Source organism: Nestor notabilis, unplaced genomic scaffold, assembly GCF_000696875.1.
Source record: "Nestor notabilis isolate BGI_N333 unplaced genomic scaffold, ASM69687v1 scaffold30304, whole genome shotgun sequence".
Classification (NCBI taxonomy): Eukaryota; Metazoa; Chordata; class Aves; order Psittaciformes; family Psittacidae; genus Nestor; species Nestor notabilis.
Window position 1 is genome coordinate 3459 of NW_009926482.1, and position 18883 is coordinate 22341.

General features: G+C 35.8%; 1 protein-coding gene across 1 annotated transcript; it reads right to left on the reverse strand.

Moving 5' to 3' along the window:
• Positions 1-4224: 4224 nt before the first annotated feature.
• On the reverse strand, positions 4225-18504 carry GUCY1A3 (guanylate cyclase 1, soluble, alpha 3). The gene is made up of 8 exons (XM_010013556.1): positions 18095-18504; positions 15185-15246; positions 13524-13582; positions 11742-12451; positions 9777-10262; positions 9261-9404; positions 6947-7101; positions 4225-5226 (listed from the first exon to the last, which is right to left on the reverse strand). Exons 1-8 carry the CDS (start codon positions 18341-18343, stop codon positions 5025-5027), a joined length of 2067 nt encoding a protein of 688 aa, XP_010011858.1. The 5' UTR covers positions 18344-18504; the 3' UTR covers positions 4225-5024.
• Between the last annotated feature and the right edge of the window lie 379 nt (positions 18505-18883).

The following is an 18883-nucleotide window of genomic DNA, read 5'->3' on the forward strand; positions in this document are numbered from 1 at the left end:
TAATAATACTTCTCAAGTACAGAGAAATTCTCTTAAGATCACTTCAGCAAGATTCATTATTTCTACTGTAACAATATATGCTATTTCACTATGCCATTACATTCCTCTTCCAATACTGATATTGACAAGCTTTGACTGAAACAGTCCTCAATATGTCAATGCTGTTCTGTAATGCTGTAACCTGTGCAGACTTGAGAAACTCTGTGGGCTCTTCCCATTCCTGTAAAATGAATGTAATCTTAGCAATGCAGAGCCAACTAATATATCCAAATCTTCCCTAATACCTTCTGCAATCAGTGAAAAGATTTCTGTTGATTTTCCTAGGCTTGCACTCCAAAGCTCCTGGGACTGTTACTGTCCTTGGTATTTTCTTTGGCAGGTTTTGTTTGGGCTGAAAAATTCAGAAGAGTAGAAGTGTATCTATGACTTAATTTGCCTCCTTTCACATCCTTGCATTGTTACAGCATGTATTCCTCTAGGTTATTGCCTATTACATGCTTTCAGCATAACCATATAAACATGGCAGGTTTTGGTGTAGTGGCATGAGAATTTGTAAATTTTTACAGCTCAGAAGATGGGAAACAATTTCAGCACAGATCTTTGAAGGAGGCCTTATAATGGTGCTACAAAGCACTGCTCATTTCCATTTATATTAGGAAACCACTGGCTAAACTTGACTTTAAGCATCAAAAGCAGATGAGACACAAAACTTTACAAGGTTCTTTACTTTGTCTGAGATTCTTTCAGAGTTTATTATTTCTTTGGCTCTGCAGTTTTGTGTTCTAGCCTAACTGCATGTTTAACATTCAGATCCTACTGTTTGTTCTCAGGAGAGTATGTATCTTTAAACTGTTGCATCTCGACATAGCACAGGTTCCAGAAACACTGATTATCTTCCATCTTGTATTTGCACTTCAGAATCAGAACAATAAGACAGTGAGTTTTACTCTCTGCCTTTGCTTCTTGGCAGAAAAGGACTGTGAGTTAACTCATATGAATGGGATTAGGAAATAAAAAAAAAGGGGGGAGAGGAAGCTTATATCTGATTATTTCCCTTATATGTATTTGTGAGCAGCCATATCATGGGAGATGGTTTACAGGTCTCTAAAGACTGTTGTTGTACACATCTCGCAGACTTTAAGAGGTAGAAAAGAAAGTCCTAGCTTTCTCTTCAGAAACAGCCTCGAAGTTAAGTTTGGTTCCTGCGAAGTTGACTTCTGATAAACTGGAGCAGGGCTTCAAAAGCAACATGGTTCCTTGCTATAGGGCAAATAGCCACAAAAATTACTGCTGTTGCAGGAAACAAAAACTTCCCTTCCACTGCTTTTGCAGAACAATGAACAAGCATAAAAATTGGTAGGAGCTGCAGTGGCCTGCTAGGTTATAGGATGGGTGGGGTTTGAAAAATGGTCCTCTTGCCAAGATTCAAGAGAAATTCTCCTTAATTATGATGGCCTTCAGCTGGAAATACTGATTTTGCCTCCTATACTATCTGTTGCAGCTATTTCTGCAGCGAATGCAGAAGAAAATGATGGGAGAAAGGTACTGGATTTGGGGGAGGTCTGAATTCTTCCTTTGTAAGATTTCACAGGAAAAAGTAGATCTGTTCTGGGGCTCTGTTATCTGTGCTCTTCACTGTTTTATCAGTTTCTGTAACTTCATTTGCTTTGGTTTTGCACAGTATTTCAGAAAGAAAGAAAATATCAGCTCCACACTAATTGCATTTCCTCTGACACCAGCAATGAGAATTTCTTTCTAACATCTCCCTGAAATCTTATCAGGTCTTACCTGAAGAAAATAAAATCGGTTGAATTCTTTTGCTATAGCTTTTACTTTTGCTATGTCACTGTTAAGATTCAAAGGTCCCACTTATTATTTTTTTCAAGGGCCATGAACCAATACAAAGAAATTGCATTGTGATAAAATCTGTCTTCCATCACATAGTGATGGAATCAGCCCCTCAGAATCTTCATGAATTAATAAAATAAAATAAGAATTCATATAGTAACAAAACTGTTTCTGGACAGAATACTAAGGTATTTGTATACTTATATAACAGCATTGCACCTGGAGACTTTCACGATAATGTAGAACATACTACTATGCAAGACATCAGTTGAAAAACAACTGGTTTATTTCTTTGCAAAATCTTCCAGTATAGCAGCAGTTAAATTGCCTTCCTTCTGTTTATCAGCAATTTTCTTGCTGGCTGATTCTTTTTTTTCCACTGACTTTAAGTGAAAAGATTAGTTAAAAAGTGAAAGGACTATTGCAGATCTAAGTGAAAAGATTAGTTGAAAATAATTGTCCCTTACTAGATACATATTCACTCAGCAAAAAACTTAAATAGAGTAACAGCTTCAGTGAGACCTAAATTCTAAAGTTACACTTAAAGCTAAACATAGACTTGTGGGGTTTTTTTTTCAGAAGAGGTCTGAACACAAGTTCATTTCAAAGCACTTTCTGGAATCATTGTCTTAAATACATTCCTAAATCCTATTTACTTCACTTAGATTCAAGTAAGTTCCTTTATGTGTACACTTAAGTGCCTTATCCAGTTTCTTCTCTGAACTAAGGCTGAACTAGAAGTTTTGAACTTTTCAGAAAGTTAGTGAAATGAAAAGGATTTCTATGGCAATTCTATCCTAGCTGGTAATGTAGCCTAAAGTGTATTAAAAAATAGATATAAAAACTAATGTTGGAAGATGACTTTGATCTGTAATAAGATCTGTTATCTGCATTACTAAACAATTATTAATTTAGCCCCTTTGGCCTAGGGCACATTTAATTTCACAGAGAGATACTTACGAAGGTGTCATGGACATCCTACTGAATGACAAAGGAATGGCCATCATCATCCAGTCCTGAAATATTCTTTCATAGCGACAAAAGGAAATTCACTCCTAAGAGTCCTTCCCATTCAGTAGATATGGAGAAAGTTGTTTTTTGTTTTTTTTTTAATTAAAAGCCTATTTGCTTTTTAACATTCAACAGTTGACAGGGATGGATGAATTCCTACTGACTTCAGTCATTACTGCCTTAATATAATGAGCCTACTGAAGACTCATTACTCAAAATACTCTGACATTTTAAAATCCAGGAGTAGCCCCGTGGGACTGCTACTAGCCTCTGGGTATTTATAGAAAATAGAACAGAATTTTCCAACCAAAATAATATTGCAAATATCAGTTGCCAAGATTTGCATAGTTCTTGTTTCCTTGAAACACTGCTGTTAAAAATGGTACAAATACGCCTGCTTGTATATGTGCATGTATATGTGTGGTGTGTTCAAGAGAGAGATGTGTATATATATATAATATATAGACTTTCGGGTTCCATTTTTGTGTCACATAATTCTTTCAAAGTATGTTGGATGGATATAGGAGACCTCAAGCAATAGCAAGATTCAATGTTTCAAGTTTTGTTTAAATGCTGATTACAGGAAATCTGAATTAAAATATTCTTTTAAAATGTTCTTAGCGCTAGTCCCTTACAAGGATTTTTCCTAAGGCTCTGATGGTCCATGTTCTGTATGAGATGGTCCATGTTCTGTAAGAGTTTCTACTCAGATAAACACTCAAACAAAAACCTGAGACAAAACAGTATATTGAGCTTCATTATGAACCAGTTAAGTTCAGGAAATGAACAGAACGGCACCTTAGTCTGATGTAATTGCTCCCTGTAAATATGCAGAGAGCAAAATCTGATTAAGTGGCAACTAGCTTGAAGAAAGATTGTTATGGCTTGATATGCCTGAATCCAAGAGTTTAAGAGGTTAGAATAGTAAGCAATAATATTTGATACTACTGGAAATATTTGTATGTATGTAAGCAGTACAGTTCCCCAGCCTGCAGCTGGGATCAGAGAAATTTCGGTGCAGATGGATCTGCTAGTCTGAGAGGCAGAATCCTAAACTCAGGACTCGTAACTAACTCTATTCTGCCTGTTCTAGGGGCAGATCCTTGAGAGTTCTCCACTCATGTTCCATGTTTGCATATGTGTTCATACATTTTAAAGCACTTCTGCTCACCTGTAGATTCCCCTGGCTACTTTAGAGTATACCATAGGCATTTCAATAACATGTCATACCCACACTGCTGACCTTGAACATGGATCATAGCTTTAAACTGGTGTGCTTCTGTTCCATTTTATACAGTCTGACTGAAATTTCTAAGCAAACACTCCAAAGCATGTTTTATTACATTTCTTTTTAAGCATTTCAAATTTAAGTGACAACAAAAAGAAAACATTTATTGCTCTAATACATAATAGCAAGTGGATATTATTTTTTAAAGTATTTTAAAAACCCCAAGAACTAAAATGTTGTTTGATGATTACAGAAACTTCAGTATGTGATTATACAGTGTTTTAATCTACATCCATTTTATACACAAAGTTCATGAAACAGTAAGCAGCAACTCTGCTATGTATATATATATGTATCGGCTACAATTAGCAGCCTGATCCAGAAGATGCTGAGCACCCTCAACACATTGATCAGTGTTAGATGTCAGCAGCTTCTAGGATGGGGCCCAAAAGATGCACTGGAAGGGGTATGTGATAGCAATGACAATATTTTACTGGATATTTTCTTATGGAATCACTAAGAAAATACATTTTAATAGTCATTGATAAGCACCAGCTCACAACACTGCATGTGGCTGCATCACTTGCACATTACGTTTCCTGACACACTGCATGTACAATACATCTAGAATCCTCAGCACAGAGAAAACCAAGAGACTTGTTACACAGCACTTACAAGTTACCACAGGGAAAATGTAGTTTTTAGTAGCACTTTCAACAGTGAAGTTGCAATATTATTTCAGTGACTATCTATCTTTCTTACGCAAAGGAAAAATAAAAAGTAGCCAGTGACATACTTCCTGAAATGTTAATACTGGCTTCCAGGTGTTAACAACCTAAAGTGCTTTCATGTTTCATACATTTTTAAAAATTTTCTATTTATACAAAAAAAATCAAAATATTTATAAATTTATTTTATACACTTGTGAATATACAATTTAGTCTATTCCTGTTTCCTCACCCAAAAAATTGGCATTGCCATCTCCCAAATCTTTTTTTCGAAACCAAGTCTGTGAGCTTGTTCCTTGAATATAAGCATCCAGAAAATAGCAAATTCCGGGTATATCACTGGGAAAATTAGGTGGAAGCTCTTCTCTTGAGCGAGGTGTGAACACAAAACCCGGATATTCCTTTAACAACCTAGAATAAAAATGAATCCTCTTGATTAAAAATGAATCAGTCACTAACTGTTACTACAAGTACAGACATTCAGTAATGTTCATGAAAGTCAGGGCAGAATTTAATTTAATATTTCTATGTTATTTACTGAAAATATTTAAAAAAACCCTGTTTATTTGGTAACCTTGATAACCTATTAACTTATGTACCAGTGGAAACAGCAATATTGCTGCTTCTTTTGTCTTGTCAATGCTTTGCATGTAGGTGCTGTTTGTTGTAAATATTTTCAAAAATTATTTGGTACTGAAATTTGCACATAAACTGACACCATAATTAATGTTTCCACTAATGAAATACTGAAAATCTTATTAACGAAACCATTCAGATCCTCTTGCCAGTTCTAATAATTTTGCTTTTTAACACATGCATCCACTAAACCCAGTGGTCTTCTATATCTGAAACACAGATTGCTAATCTGTAGGGATAAATACCCATGACTGGTATCTAAGATTCCAAACAATTACTGAAATATACAGGAATTGTGCAAGGTGCCATAATGTTTTCAATATGTGTTTAGAACTGGTGTAGGAATTAAAATGAAAAAAATGCTAAACAAGAAGAAGGTTAACACATCATTAGCTCAGGGAAAAAAGGCCAAACGTACCACAATAATAATAGTTTAACCAAATTTTCTATTTTCTAGGGACTCAGAGAATGAATTTCAACATTATACTAATTTCAGATATTCTCTTGACATGAATATGCAGCCATGCAGAAACCTACTTATACCACAAGTTATAGGCATGTCATGTGTGGACAAAGTATGTAAAAGAATGGCGCTGTATTTCCCATGGAAGAGCCTGCTAGCTGTCTGCATACACATATTACTAAAAATTTCTGATCCCAGTGGGCGTGTAGTGACAGGACAACAGGGAATGTCTTTAAACTAAGAGATTTATATATGATATTAGGAAGTTCTTCACTACGAGGGTGGTAAGACACTGGAGCAGTTGTGTCTGCCCCATCTCTGGAAGTGCTGAAGGCCACGCTGGATGGGGGTCTGAGCAACCTGGTTTAGTGGAGGGTGTCCCTGCTCATGGCCGGGGGGTTGGAACTAGATGAGCTTTAAGGTCCCTTCCAATCCAAACCATTCTATGATTCTATGATAAACAGTACAGCTGAAGTTCCATACTAAAAAGTTTAAATTCAGTCGAGATCAAGACCTGTATAAGCTAAACCTCAGCATGTTTAATTCATTGCAAGCTATTAATTCATCTTCCCTAACTAAAAGAGAATGAAAATGTGTAGGGTTATGTTTAACAACTCTTCAGATAGATAGGTTGTATTCCTAAGGGCATCTGCAGCTACTTTGGCAGCCAGTTCACACTGAGAGCCGCAGAGCTCAAAAAGGAGCCAACTATATGAGGCGGGAGGGGGCGGAGCGGGGGGAATGTAAAAGCAAAAGGTATGCATCTGCAGGGTAAGAAGAAAAATTGGCCCAGGCAGTCCATTTATTTTAAATATAACATCTGAAAAATAAATATCAGCTGTTGCTTCACCTTTTTTCTTGCTGTTGCTGCTGCTGGTTGCATTAGGACTAAAAATGGTGCATTCATGAGCAATCAGAGAAAAAGGAAAATAAACAGCAGTACTTCAGGGCAGGGGGAAGAAGAACAGGAAGATAACGAACTATTACAGTAACAACTTCACATGGACATTTTACAGATATGAAGAACTGTACCTGTAAGTTGTTGGGCTGACATTTATTTTTCTAGGTATACTGCAAGATTCAAATTTATTGGCAAGGGTTACATTGTTTCCAAAAAGGCAATAACGGGGCATTTTAACCCCAACAACTCCAGCAAAGACAGATCCAGAATGAAGACCAATGCGCATCTTTAAATAAAAGACACAAACCAGCATTATTAGGTAAAATTAATGGTCAAAGTCAGTTTTATAAATTCATCCTCTATTAAAAAGAAAAAAAACATAATGAGCTACTAGTTACTACAGTCTCCTTAAATATCTGTATTCTGGTCTCCACTGCTCATGGAGAGGAAACAACCTGATGTTTACCTTGCTTTGCATTCATAATCAGTAATCCTTCACTTGATGTGACTGTAATAATGCTCATTTCTGTGGCAGTATATTGATCTAGAAACATCACTAGGAGTTACTGTAACACTTGGATACTTTCCTGGGAGGAAATACATGACACAATGCTGTTAAACTGGCGACCATTAATGAATAGTACTTACTTCTCTGTTAAGGTCAGAAGACAGATCTTAGGGAATAGTAAAGTACAAAACACATATATGCTGTAGTTCCAACTGAACTCTATTGACAAGGTCACACATAGATTAAATCCCAATCCCAGAGTACAGACTTTTGATAATTAATCAATTACACACCAGTTGAAATATTTTGATACCTCTTCCTTGTAACTCATACTCAGATTTTTGAGTTTTGCTTAGCTGGTGCTGCTTTCTAGTTTTTTAGGTTCATATTTTTGAGATGTGCTCCTTTTCTTATGTGCATTATACAGATGTAGACATGATTTCTTCAGAATAGCACTCTGACACAATAATGGCATGATGTCAGGAAGCTTGCATATGTGTGCGACTTTTACATACCAAGAGACTATCATATCATTATGAAGAAGTCACAATTTCTAATTTTGAGTGGAAAAGCAGAAAAGCCTGCAACAAAAGCAAAATCCTCCCACACAGCAAAGATAGCTGAAATAATGTACATCGATATACAAGCCTGATTTAAAGTAAGTGGTTTGCAATCACACCTGTTTCTTTGACAACTGATACATAAAATGACGGTAGACTGTGATGTATTTTTTGCTTTGCAAAACAGCTAATGCTTTCATGATGCATTTCATTAAAATAGATGCATGCTTCCATTAAAAACAGAAAGAATCAGTTTTCCCTACAAAGCTTCTACTAGGTATTATGCAATTTTTTTTTTCCTCCCTATTTTTCTCATTACTTTAAAAAATGTAATAGCATTCCTCATTCAAAATTACAGAGGTAGCATTTTCAGGGAAATTATAAACATGTCATAATACTGTCAGGATGTTTCCATATTTTTTAAGCTTAATTTAATTCGATATTGTGAAATACAAAAAACCCAACATTTATTTGTAATATAATACTGCTGTTCTGTGTGATAGATGTGGACTGTGTAATCCTCTTAATAACCATTTTCTTTGTCTTGGAATACAAATATTCCTTGACTTATAATGAAAGAAGCCTGAAGTTTTCTAAAGGAACAAATGAATAGATAAATGTTAAAAATGACCAAAGGAAAGACATAATGAACTGAGCCACCTGTACTAAAAATTATAGGACCCCATTCCAGGATATTTGAACTTAGTAGAATGTCCACATCATTTAAATGCACATAGGCCTTTCTCTTTTTTTTCTCAGTGAGAGACAAACCTACATCAAAAGTTCAGTACACGTGTAAGTCCTCATTGAAAGGAAGCCATAAATATAACTACCACTGAATCTAACACTTGCTTTGACACCATTAACACCATCATCTTGTGATAGTGGCTCAGTATCCGACTGTAAAACAAGAACAGCAACAGAATCCTCCAAAGCTGTGTGGATTAGTGCAATCAGAACAGATCTGTGATGATTCACCTTTATACCTGTTACCTCAAAAGACTTTGATATTCTCATTGGGTCTAATTCTGAGAGAGGATTAGTCTCCTCATTAGAAAACATAACAGAATTTTCCATGCCACGGAAAAATTGATTGCTGATGAGAGAAATACTGGGCATGTCAGTGTGCACCTATTGATTTCACTGCATTCAAATCTTTTGGATTGATTTTCAGATCTTTGTTTCATCCTTACCTTTCCACAAAACTTTGATTCATGTAACTAAAAAGATCAGCTTCCCCAGTCATACACACTTGATTCACAAATGTGTCTGAGTTAATGCTATGATGGAAAATTGCCTTGAGACAAAAACTCCCAAAGCAACTAAACAAACAAAAATGCACACTTTAATCATATAAAATAGAATAAAATATATGACCTTGATAGGCTCTCCATGGGGAGACACCACCTCATCTGACAGGTCCATCATCTTCAGGGCCATCAACGCTATTTGAACAGCATGTGTTTCACTTTCTTTGTGTAAACCTCCAGCGACACAGTAGGCATCTCCAATAGTCTCAACCTAAAACAGGCATATTTGTTCCTTACTGTTAGACTGTGATGGAATAGTCTGTGGCTTCAGTAAGCATTGTACCTACATATTGACTGGGTCTTATTTGTTCTGCTAAATTATTTAACTCCTGCCCAAATCCTGCAGTATCATTCAAAAGGAAAAAATGCACAACTTGTATTTATTGCTTGCTAAAATACTTTTTTTTTTAAATGGCTGATTGTCATGATTTAAGCCCATTTATTATTATTTATCTTAATATGCCTTTTTTTATAATGAAGGTTAGGGGAAGTAACTTTTGGACTTCTATTGTCCTCTGTCCAACTTAGTCTTCCATTTCCCTTCCTGCCCCAGAACCCCACAGAAATTAAATAAATGGTGTACCTTGTAGACATCTAGCTCTCCACATTGGTAATCGAAGCGAGTATAAAGCTCATTAAGCATGGTGATAACCTGCATAGGTGAGCACTGGGAACAGATGGCAGTGAATCCCACAATGTCAGAGAAAAGCATTGTGACATTATTAAATTTCTTGGCTTGCACAACTTGTCCCTGCCACAGCTGCTGAGCAACCTCTCCAGGAAAAATAGAAAACAGAAGATCTACAGTCTTCTTCTTTTCTTCTTCAAGGGCTTGATGGGCCTGCTCAAGGGTTGCCTTTAGCTTTCCTAACCTCTTCTTCAGTCCATCCTGAGCTCTGGCCTGCTCCCCTATCAGAACAACATCTCTCAATGCATTGTGAATGGGAATATCTGAGAGGTACAATCCACGTCCTGTAAAATCTTCTAGTCTATCCACACAAGGAGATCCCAAGAATAGGATGGCACTGGATTCAAAAATATAGATCATTTGGCCTTTAAGATCCATTACCTGAAACAGTTAAAGAAACAAAAATTTATGCAAAACATGCATGGCAGTGGTTTAGAAGCAAGATGTTTTAGAAGAAATGCATTTTACTTAAATCTAGGAAAATCGGACTGGTCCATAGTCCTTATATTTTCAGTTAGGTGCTTAAGAGAAAACAGGGTGCTAAATCGTCGGGCTATCAAGTAAGTTTATTTTGCTTGAGCCTTCTGGTACAAAAGTTAAGACCACAACTTAGAGGTAAACATCTAATTGGGTTTGAGTATCAGCATCAGTTTTAGCTTAGGAAGAAAATTAAAACAAAAGAATTTTGTGCATCTTCATCAACCAGTAAACTGTTCATGACTACAGTGGCCTCTCAGTTTCTGCAAATAACTCTAGTGTTTCATTCATGCACTACTTTCTTTGTAAGATAAAGTGAGAAAATCTGCTTCAATTTTACCACAAGATGTTCAGTACTAGCTGCAATTTAAAACTAAAGGCATAAATGGCAGAAATACCCCATTTTAATGATCTAAAAAAGCAAAATATTTTGTGAGAAGTGTTTACATGTTCCTTCAGTATTCAGTTGCGTAATGTGCAAGGTGCTACAAACCTCTGCTTAACGTTGCTTGCAAGATTGTTTTTTGAAGAAAACCTATTACTTACTAACAGAGATTTGCGGATTTAAGTACATGCAAACGCAAATCAGAGTCTACTACCCCTTGCAATCATTAAATTGTTGCCTAGTGCAGAAATTGATCTGAGATGAAGTAGCTGTTCAGTGCTACATTTTTTTCCACTTCAGTAAAAACTCGGTGAAACCTTTATTACCATTCTTCATTTAAATTCTTAGAGTGCTGAGGCTGAACTGCTAATTCATCCTGGAGTACCTCAGGTGTATGTAAGCTGGAATTCAGCTGCGAGGCAGTGATGAATAAAGCAGTCATTGAATATTCAATATATTTTACTGTCCTAGGTCATTTGCCACAGACCAGCAAGTAATCCCATTAGCTGAAACTAAGCGGGACCTTTGGTGACTGCATCTGGTGAAAATATCAAAATAACAAAGCTGCCAAAATACCAAAGGCTGAATGAGCACAAGAAATGTCTACATCTTTCCCCAAATCATAGAGCTGTTGTTTCCACATGATTGAGGGGCACTTTGGGAAAGCTTTCCCTGCCACTGCCTTTGTGTTGGAGATGCCCTTATTCTCAACAGCATAGCCTGTCATTTCCTTTATCTCAATTTACTGACTTAATGTCAATATTTTTTTTTAATCAACTTAGATTTTACTTGTATTAAAGTCCTAATGCAGAGTTTTGACTGAATATTGGCTTCACAATCTGAATTACATCAGGGCTTTCAATAAATCGCTGTTATTCAGTTGTACTGGATGTTGAGAGGTCAACAATGAAAAGTACACTATGTTTTGTGGCTATTTTAAGCCTTGTCTGAAGAAAACAAATTCCTCACAGAAGTAATGGTTATAAGAAGTCTCTTACCATGGATGATTTCACATCAGTATTATCCCATCTTCTGACTCGTACAGTAAACTGCATATTTAGCATTGTCATTATTCCACTAAAAGTGCAGCTTACTTTCGGGGTAAGAATTTCAAAATACTCTTCAAAATTGGGCTTAGCTTGAAGTTCTCTCCTGGTCAAAAGTCTTCTTATCCCATTTCCAATTTGAAGAACTGACATATCCTTGTCAAACATAAAATGAAAGGGGAAAGTCTTACAGAACATAGAGGCAGGAATCACAAGTGAAGACTGTGGTTTACATGGAGATAAGGAAGGTTTTGCACTTTTGACTTGTATAGAGTACAGCAAATAAGGCTGATTAGCAAACTCAGTGCAGTCATTATGGAAACAAGGAGGCATAAGCATCACTTCCACCTCACTTTCATATAAAACATGAGCTGCCGCTTTAATAATACCAGATAGAATAAGACTTGTGATTTTCTTAGGAAAGAAATAATACACATTTAAGAAGTCCTGATCTTTCTCCAGGCATAGTATGGAAGCATCTTCAAGTCTGTCCTTTTTTCCTGCTTCTTGGCTGTGGCCACTCTGCTTCAGCAGAGTGGTGAAACTGTTCAAGAAGTCCTTAAGGGTTCCTCCAATAACACCTAATATGTGTTCATCCTCTTCATAGCATATTTTGAACAGCTCTTCACCAAGAGATTCCCGTAGAGTCTCCACGGGAACACCTGCATGGAACCACATTTTAGTCAGAACTGCACTCATCACTCTGAATTTCAGGCTAACCTCCACTAGACCAAATCAAATTAGCAATATCCTTCCCTGATCCAGCAAGGACACCTGAGGGCCTTCTCATTTAGAAGTCCTGCTGTAACCAAAGACATACTCATGGTGTCTGGAAAACAGGGAGACAACAGGTTGTAGTTTGGAAAGATCCAAGACTCATGTTCTTTGTAGAGACGTAGGCAGAATGAAAGCACATTTTGGCACAGGATTTAACCCAGTTCCCTTAGCTCAATATAAAGAAGTAAAATAAGAATTTAAAAACTTAAAGTAAGAACACAAAGGAAGAATAAAATAGGATCCGTGCACCCACACAGATATAAGTAGTGTGCCTGATCCAATAAATTAAACAACCCTAGGAATACGCCAGGACAGTGAGTCCAGTTGGCACAGCACAGCTCACATCTTTGCTAGAAAATTTGTTTTAACAGCATAGCTGCATGCAGACTGACTGCTGGGAATGTTCCAACTCCCCAGCTGTTACTGGGAATCATTTGGAAAAGTGTTATCTGTCACAAGGCCAACTGTGTGCCAGGACCAGCTTAACAGTTCAAGTGTACAGAAAACCATGTTTCCGTTTCCTCAAAATGTTAATTTACTATTACAGATGTAGCCAGAGAGTTCCATATTGCAAATTACAGCAGTTCTCTTCCAACAGACTACAGTCCTTCAGAAGAGGAAAAGGATCAGTATAAAACTGTAACTTATTACTGAAATATGTTAAAACTCCCTCTAGATGTTGGATCTTAGGGGTGGATGACTCTGTGACAGATCAAACTTGAGAAACTCATCTCTTTTTAACTCAAATTTTGAGACTGAACTGCTAGTTGCAGAGATCACAGTTTAGCCTCCGTGTTGCCAGCATCACTGCAGCCCTTACATGGAGGAAATTATTTCCTAGTGACAACACTAATTTATATATACATATGTTATTTTACATATATAACAGCTGAAACCAGGACAATAACATATATATTTATTTTTCTATATAAATATAATTAAACAAGCTTATATTACCTGATGCATTAGCATGATCACTGATTATTTTTTCAAAATCTTCTCTATCCCCAGTTTTTCTGTAAAGACCATAAAAATATAAATATGAAAAGTCAAGATAAACCTTATAAAAAATAGGAAGTAATGGAAGTTACCTACCCTGCCTCTAATGTGTATCAACCAAGCTTTGCTGATCAAACAGGCAGTTTTTCATTAATTCAAAATAGCGTCTTGGTAGGATCTCAGAGTATCCCATGCATTCGTGATAAGTTACAGATTTAGTGGTCTGAGCTCAGATATGGATTGAGACCAAATGCTATTGCACATCATCGATTAAAAACTCTTAGGTTGCAACAGTCCTGTTTTTCATTTGGTTCAGGTTTTTAGCTTGAAGGCATAACTAAATTTCATAACATATTATATAATTAGAATTTATACTTAAGCACTTATTTGAATTACATTTCATTCAATTCAAAAGAGAAGGTATTTATGTTTTGAGAGGAAGTACCAATAATAAACTATAAACTTCAAAATTACTTGTTCATGGGTAGTAATTAAGATTCTGTGACACAAAACTGCAGCCCTCTGAGGTCAATAAATGTAAACCTAAATGCCCAGCCCACAATGGTGAAAAGAACATGTAGCTTAGATTAACCTGAGTAGAAGCATTAAACTTTTGATACATGCTTTCTGGATTTTTTCACTTGAAATATCATTTATATATTTATGTGCAAAAGCAATACAGACATTTAGATCTGTTTTACATTTGCATTATTACATCATTCAGAACAGTACAATACTTTTAGGTTTTAAACTAATACTCCAGGAAGCAACACATAATTAAAGATAGGGAAAACATTCATATCAATATGTCAGTCAGCAATTGCAATGTACATCTGACCAGCTATCTTTGGTTCAGTCTATGCATGTAAAGTGCTTTGAAAATATTGTATAATTTAAAAGATACATTGCAATTATCTATTCTTATCATGGGGAGCAATAGTGTAGTTTCCGGCTTCATTATTTTTCTCCACTTCTGAAAGGAAATTTAAACTAAGTGGCTTAGTTTTCAGATGTATTCAATAAGTTGAATCCTCAGTGTTTAACCAGATGCTAAGAAATTCTCACTCCCTACAAGGCTCAGATGATTAATACTGGGTTAGTACTAAAGAGTGCTGAAAATCAAGGTGAGTTCCTCAGAAACTAGAAGCCAAGTGAGACCAGTGAAAATATGTATGCCAGTATGTGTAGCATATCATTGTTCAGAAGCCAATTTTTTTTGTATAATATTAATTGTTTGCATTTAAAACTCTTTTTCTGGGATCTTAGAAAGACTGGGTTAGATGTCTATACAACCACATCTACCTTTCCATCTATGCCTGAGTAGTCTCTGAGATCCTCCAAAACACTTGCACATTTTTAACAGTCATTGCCTGTTTCCCTGCACAAATGGCTAAATTGCTCATTAGGTCAACTTCATGAGTGATGTAAGTATTTGTGACTATTTTTAAAGTAAAATCATTATTAGCTTACATTAGATGAAATGTTACACACCAGTTTTACAAGATAATTGAAAACAGATTCCAGAAGTCCCGATTCCCAGTCACCACCCCAGCACTTATGAACTGTCTGCGAAACAATTGTGCAGTGAAGTGAGTTGCAAACCTATTACATATACATACCTGGTTTCTTTTATTCTGTGTTTTGCAAGTGTTCTCTGAAGTGCAAGATTTAGTCTTTCAAACTAGGGAAGAAAAAAAGGTATGCTGTTTAAATGTTATTGCTGAAAACTTAATCATAACATTTTTATATAGAGAAGAATTACTTTATTGTTATTAGGACTAATATCTTTTTTTTTTTTTTTTAAGATGGTACAGTTGTTAGAAACAGCATGTAATTTCTGTGTTTGGGGTTTAGTTTATGTTGATATCTTCAGCTCCAGTACCACTATAATTAAGCCTCTAAACTCATATGTTCCAGTGGCTGTACATTTTACATGTAGTGATATTCTTTACCTCACACTTGTCTGAGGGCATTAAAGACAGTGCTGCTAAGAAATAAGTATAACAAAAATTTATATTATTAACACACACACACCCCCCAAAAAAACCAAAAACTGCTCTAACACGGATGCAAAATGTAGAAAGAAATCTTTTCATTTTAAAATATATTCTCCTAATGGAAAAGATGGTTATATTCTGCATTATGATCAAAGCAAAACAGTAAGAAGTAGCTCTTCTACATAGTAACTTTTCTTGGAATATTAAGAGTTAATTTATTTTTTCAGGACAATTTTCAGAAGTGTCAAGATTGAAATTGCAAAATGTAAGAGTTTCAAATGTAGCTATAAAAGATCAATACAGCATTCTGTGCTTCAGATAACCTCCTTTTCTGTTCTCAAGACTACAGCATTTCAAGACAACTTTAGAATAATTTATTCTATACTTGTACAAAAAGAAGAATTTTGGCTATGTATGCTGTAAATCTAAATATCCTCCAGATGAAAATCTAGTCACTGTAGATAACCTTTGTAAAAGGATTCCATAATAAAAGACCCTTTAGAGTATCATGAAGATTTATCTTAATTTACCTCAATCCCATGGTTCTATATTCTTCCTGTGGTTCCTAATTAGAAGAGATAGAATACTTTCCAAACATCCGTATTTCAAATTGCTGGGGCCAGTAAAGCTGTCTTATGTATGTGCTCTCTGATCACTTGAAATCCAAACTTCCCATAAAGTCAGGGTCATAGACTAGTTCTACGCTGCCATGACACAATTTGGCTGTGAGGCTTGGTGTGGTCTGGCTTTTCTTTGGTTATCATTCTCTGAAGAAATTAGCATTTTTTATTCCATCTTTTACTTTCTGTATTTTCAAAAGGAAAATTTGCACACCCAAAGAAAATACCACGTGAAAGAAAGGCAGTATATTCTGGAAGCTTTTTCCAAGCAAAAATCTAAACTAACTGTTCTACCATGTATATGAACACAATGTACATTACATCTGTGTATAAACTGGTACAGTAAGTGGAATACCTTCCAGTTCATCACACCGAAAGAAGCAAATCAAACAATGACATATACTACACTATCTCAGATTTAATCAAAAGTTATTCTGGATGCGCTATGTCCTGGAATTCCATGCACAAATCACTTTTTTCATGGGGAGTTTCTGAATCAACTGGGGCCATAATGTGGCCCCCCCGTTTTGGAATTTCCAATTAGAAAGATGATGTTAAGTAAGGTACTATAACGTATCTAAGCAACGAAAAGTACATTCTGAAACAAGCAAAGTCCTTCTATGGAGAACTGGGACTGGCAAGATGATCAGGTCTTGACTCCAAATCAGCATGAGAACAGATTACTATGCCTGGACAAAGTTCCAATGAATATGACTTGAATAACTGGAAATAGCAGTGACAATTATCTTGAACTTCAGCAGCTCCTGGGGTAAATGGTTATAACATCCTAGACTTTGCCAAGCTTTTGTCGGAGCTGATGAACTAGCTTATCAGGATTATATAATAGATAGCTGCATATATCTATACTAAATTTTAAATTAAAAAAACCCCATAGTTATTTCACTAAGAAATCCAAAAACTACATACTAAAGAAACAATACAACAATTTTGACACCCTAGAAAGGGTTCTTTGCCAGTTCATTCTTGAGTTAAAAGTCTTTTCCTTTATATATGGAAAGGTCAATTTAAAGGGATGAATTTCTTCTGTAAATGCAGCAGAGGTGAAAAGGGGTCTATCAAAAAATGTATATAGAGTTTTAGTGAAAGAGTAATAGATGAAGAGTTGTGAAAACAGATCTGAAAATAGATTTAACAAAACTCCAGCACTTTTAGTAAGGAACACTGAATGTACAAACAATAGAATTGTAATTAAATGAGTATACAGACTTGGCCATTTGCCATTTGTAGTCCCAATATATTACTTCACACTTTCAACAGAATCTGAGGCAAGCCCAAGTGTTGAACATTATGAAGCTGCATTTTTCATGTTCTTTTTAAAGAGATAAGCCAGATTCATCTCCACTCAAGCAAACACTGCACTGTATCTGTTTTCAGCTGAGTTGAGCAGAGACAAAAGAATACCTTTGTGGTAAACACAGAGGTTTGTAAATATAGTATGGCAGGAGGTTAGCATCACAGCGCATGAAAACAGCTATTTTAATTTTAATGTACTTAGCAGTATGGATTGACTTAGTTGAATTTATGAGGTGACCACGTAATTTATATAAATAGGTAACAAGACAGAGTTTCTCTAATGGCATCTCTAAAGCTAAATAAATTGCTACAGAAATACATGGATTTTAAAGGAACAGTTAAATGGTGAGTGAAATGTTGCCAATACAAGGCAAAACTATAGGGAAATACAGTGGAAGGAATGGCATGTACAAAACTATTTGTGGCAGAACTGTATCCAGAAGGAATGGAAGAGGATGAAATGACGATTTAAACTATACAGAACAACATAAAAACACAAACTCTGTACTCAAAAGACACTCTAAAGGCTGGCATAAAGTGCTTTTTTAGTATTTAAAATTGAATACTATTACAGTATTGTTATGCAGTATCTGTTTACCTCAGGAAAGATTAGCTTGCAGATGCTTTCAGTTAATGTGTGCAGGTACACTCTACTTCTGCTCGTTTTCCTTTGTGGAAGGTTTCCTTGAGCATCTTTTTCATGGACTTCTTTGCAGATGGGCAAAGCTGCTCTAGAGCTGTTTTCTGCACAATCCTTGTCACACTCCTCAGTAATGTGACTTTGAGTCAGTAAGGAGAAAGGACATTCCCCTGTGATTTTCAAGTCTTTCAGTTTTGTACAGAACATACTGTATGAAGTCTCTCCTTTGAGTTTGAGTACTTAGTTTTGTGTTTAATAGTTCTCTTCTGTTACCAACAAGAGCAGAAGATGCCAGAATAGTAGATAAAGCAACCACTGTGGAAGATTATTGGTAGCTATAAATCACCACAGGAAAAAAACGTATGCCCCTGCAAAACAAGAGGAAAGAAAAAAAAATTAAAAACATTTATTTTCTCTTTTAAATTCCAATGATGTGCTAGTTCTATCCTGTGTGCATTAAAACAATGGCTTTTTCTAGGACCTTGCTCAGGAAAGCACTTAAGCTCATGTGGCATTTTAAGTATGTAATCCCTACTGACTTCATTGCTTCAGGTAATTAAAGTTGCGTGCATGGATAAATTCTTGGCTGAATTTCGGCTCTAGTGATTAAGGCAGAGGGTTTGTTTTATCTGATGTATCTTTCATTGATGGATTGAGGTGTGATGGATGAGGTTTCTGAAGGAGTAGAGAACAAAATTCTAATGAGAAAACCTTTATAATTCTTCAAAAGCAGCTATTAAAAACTAC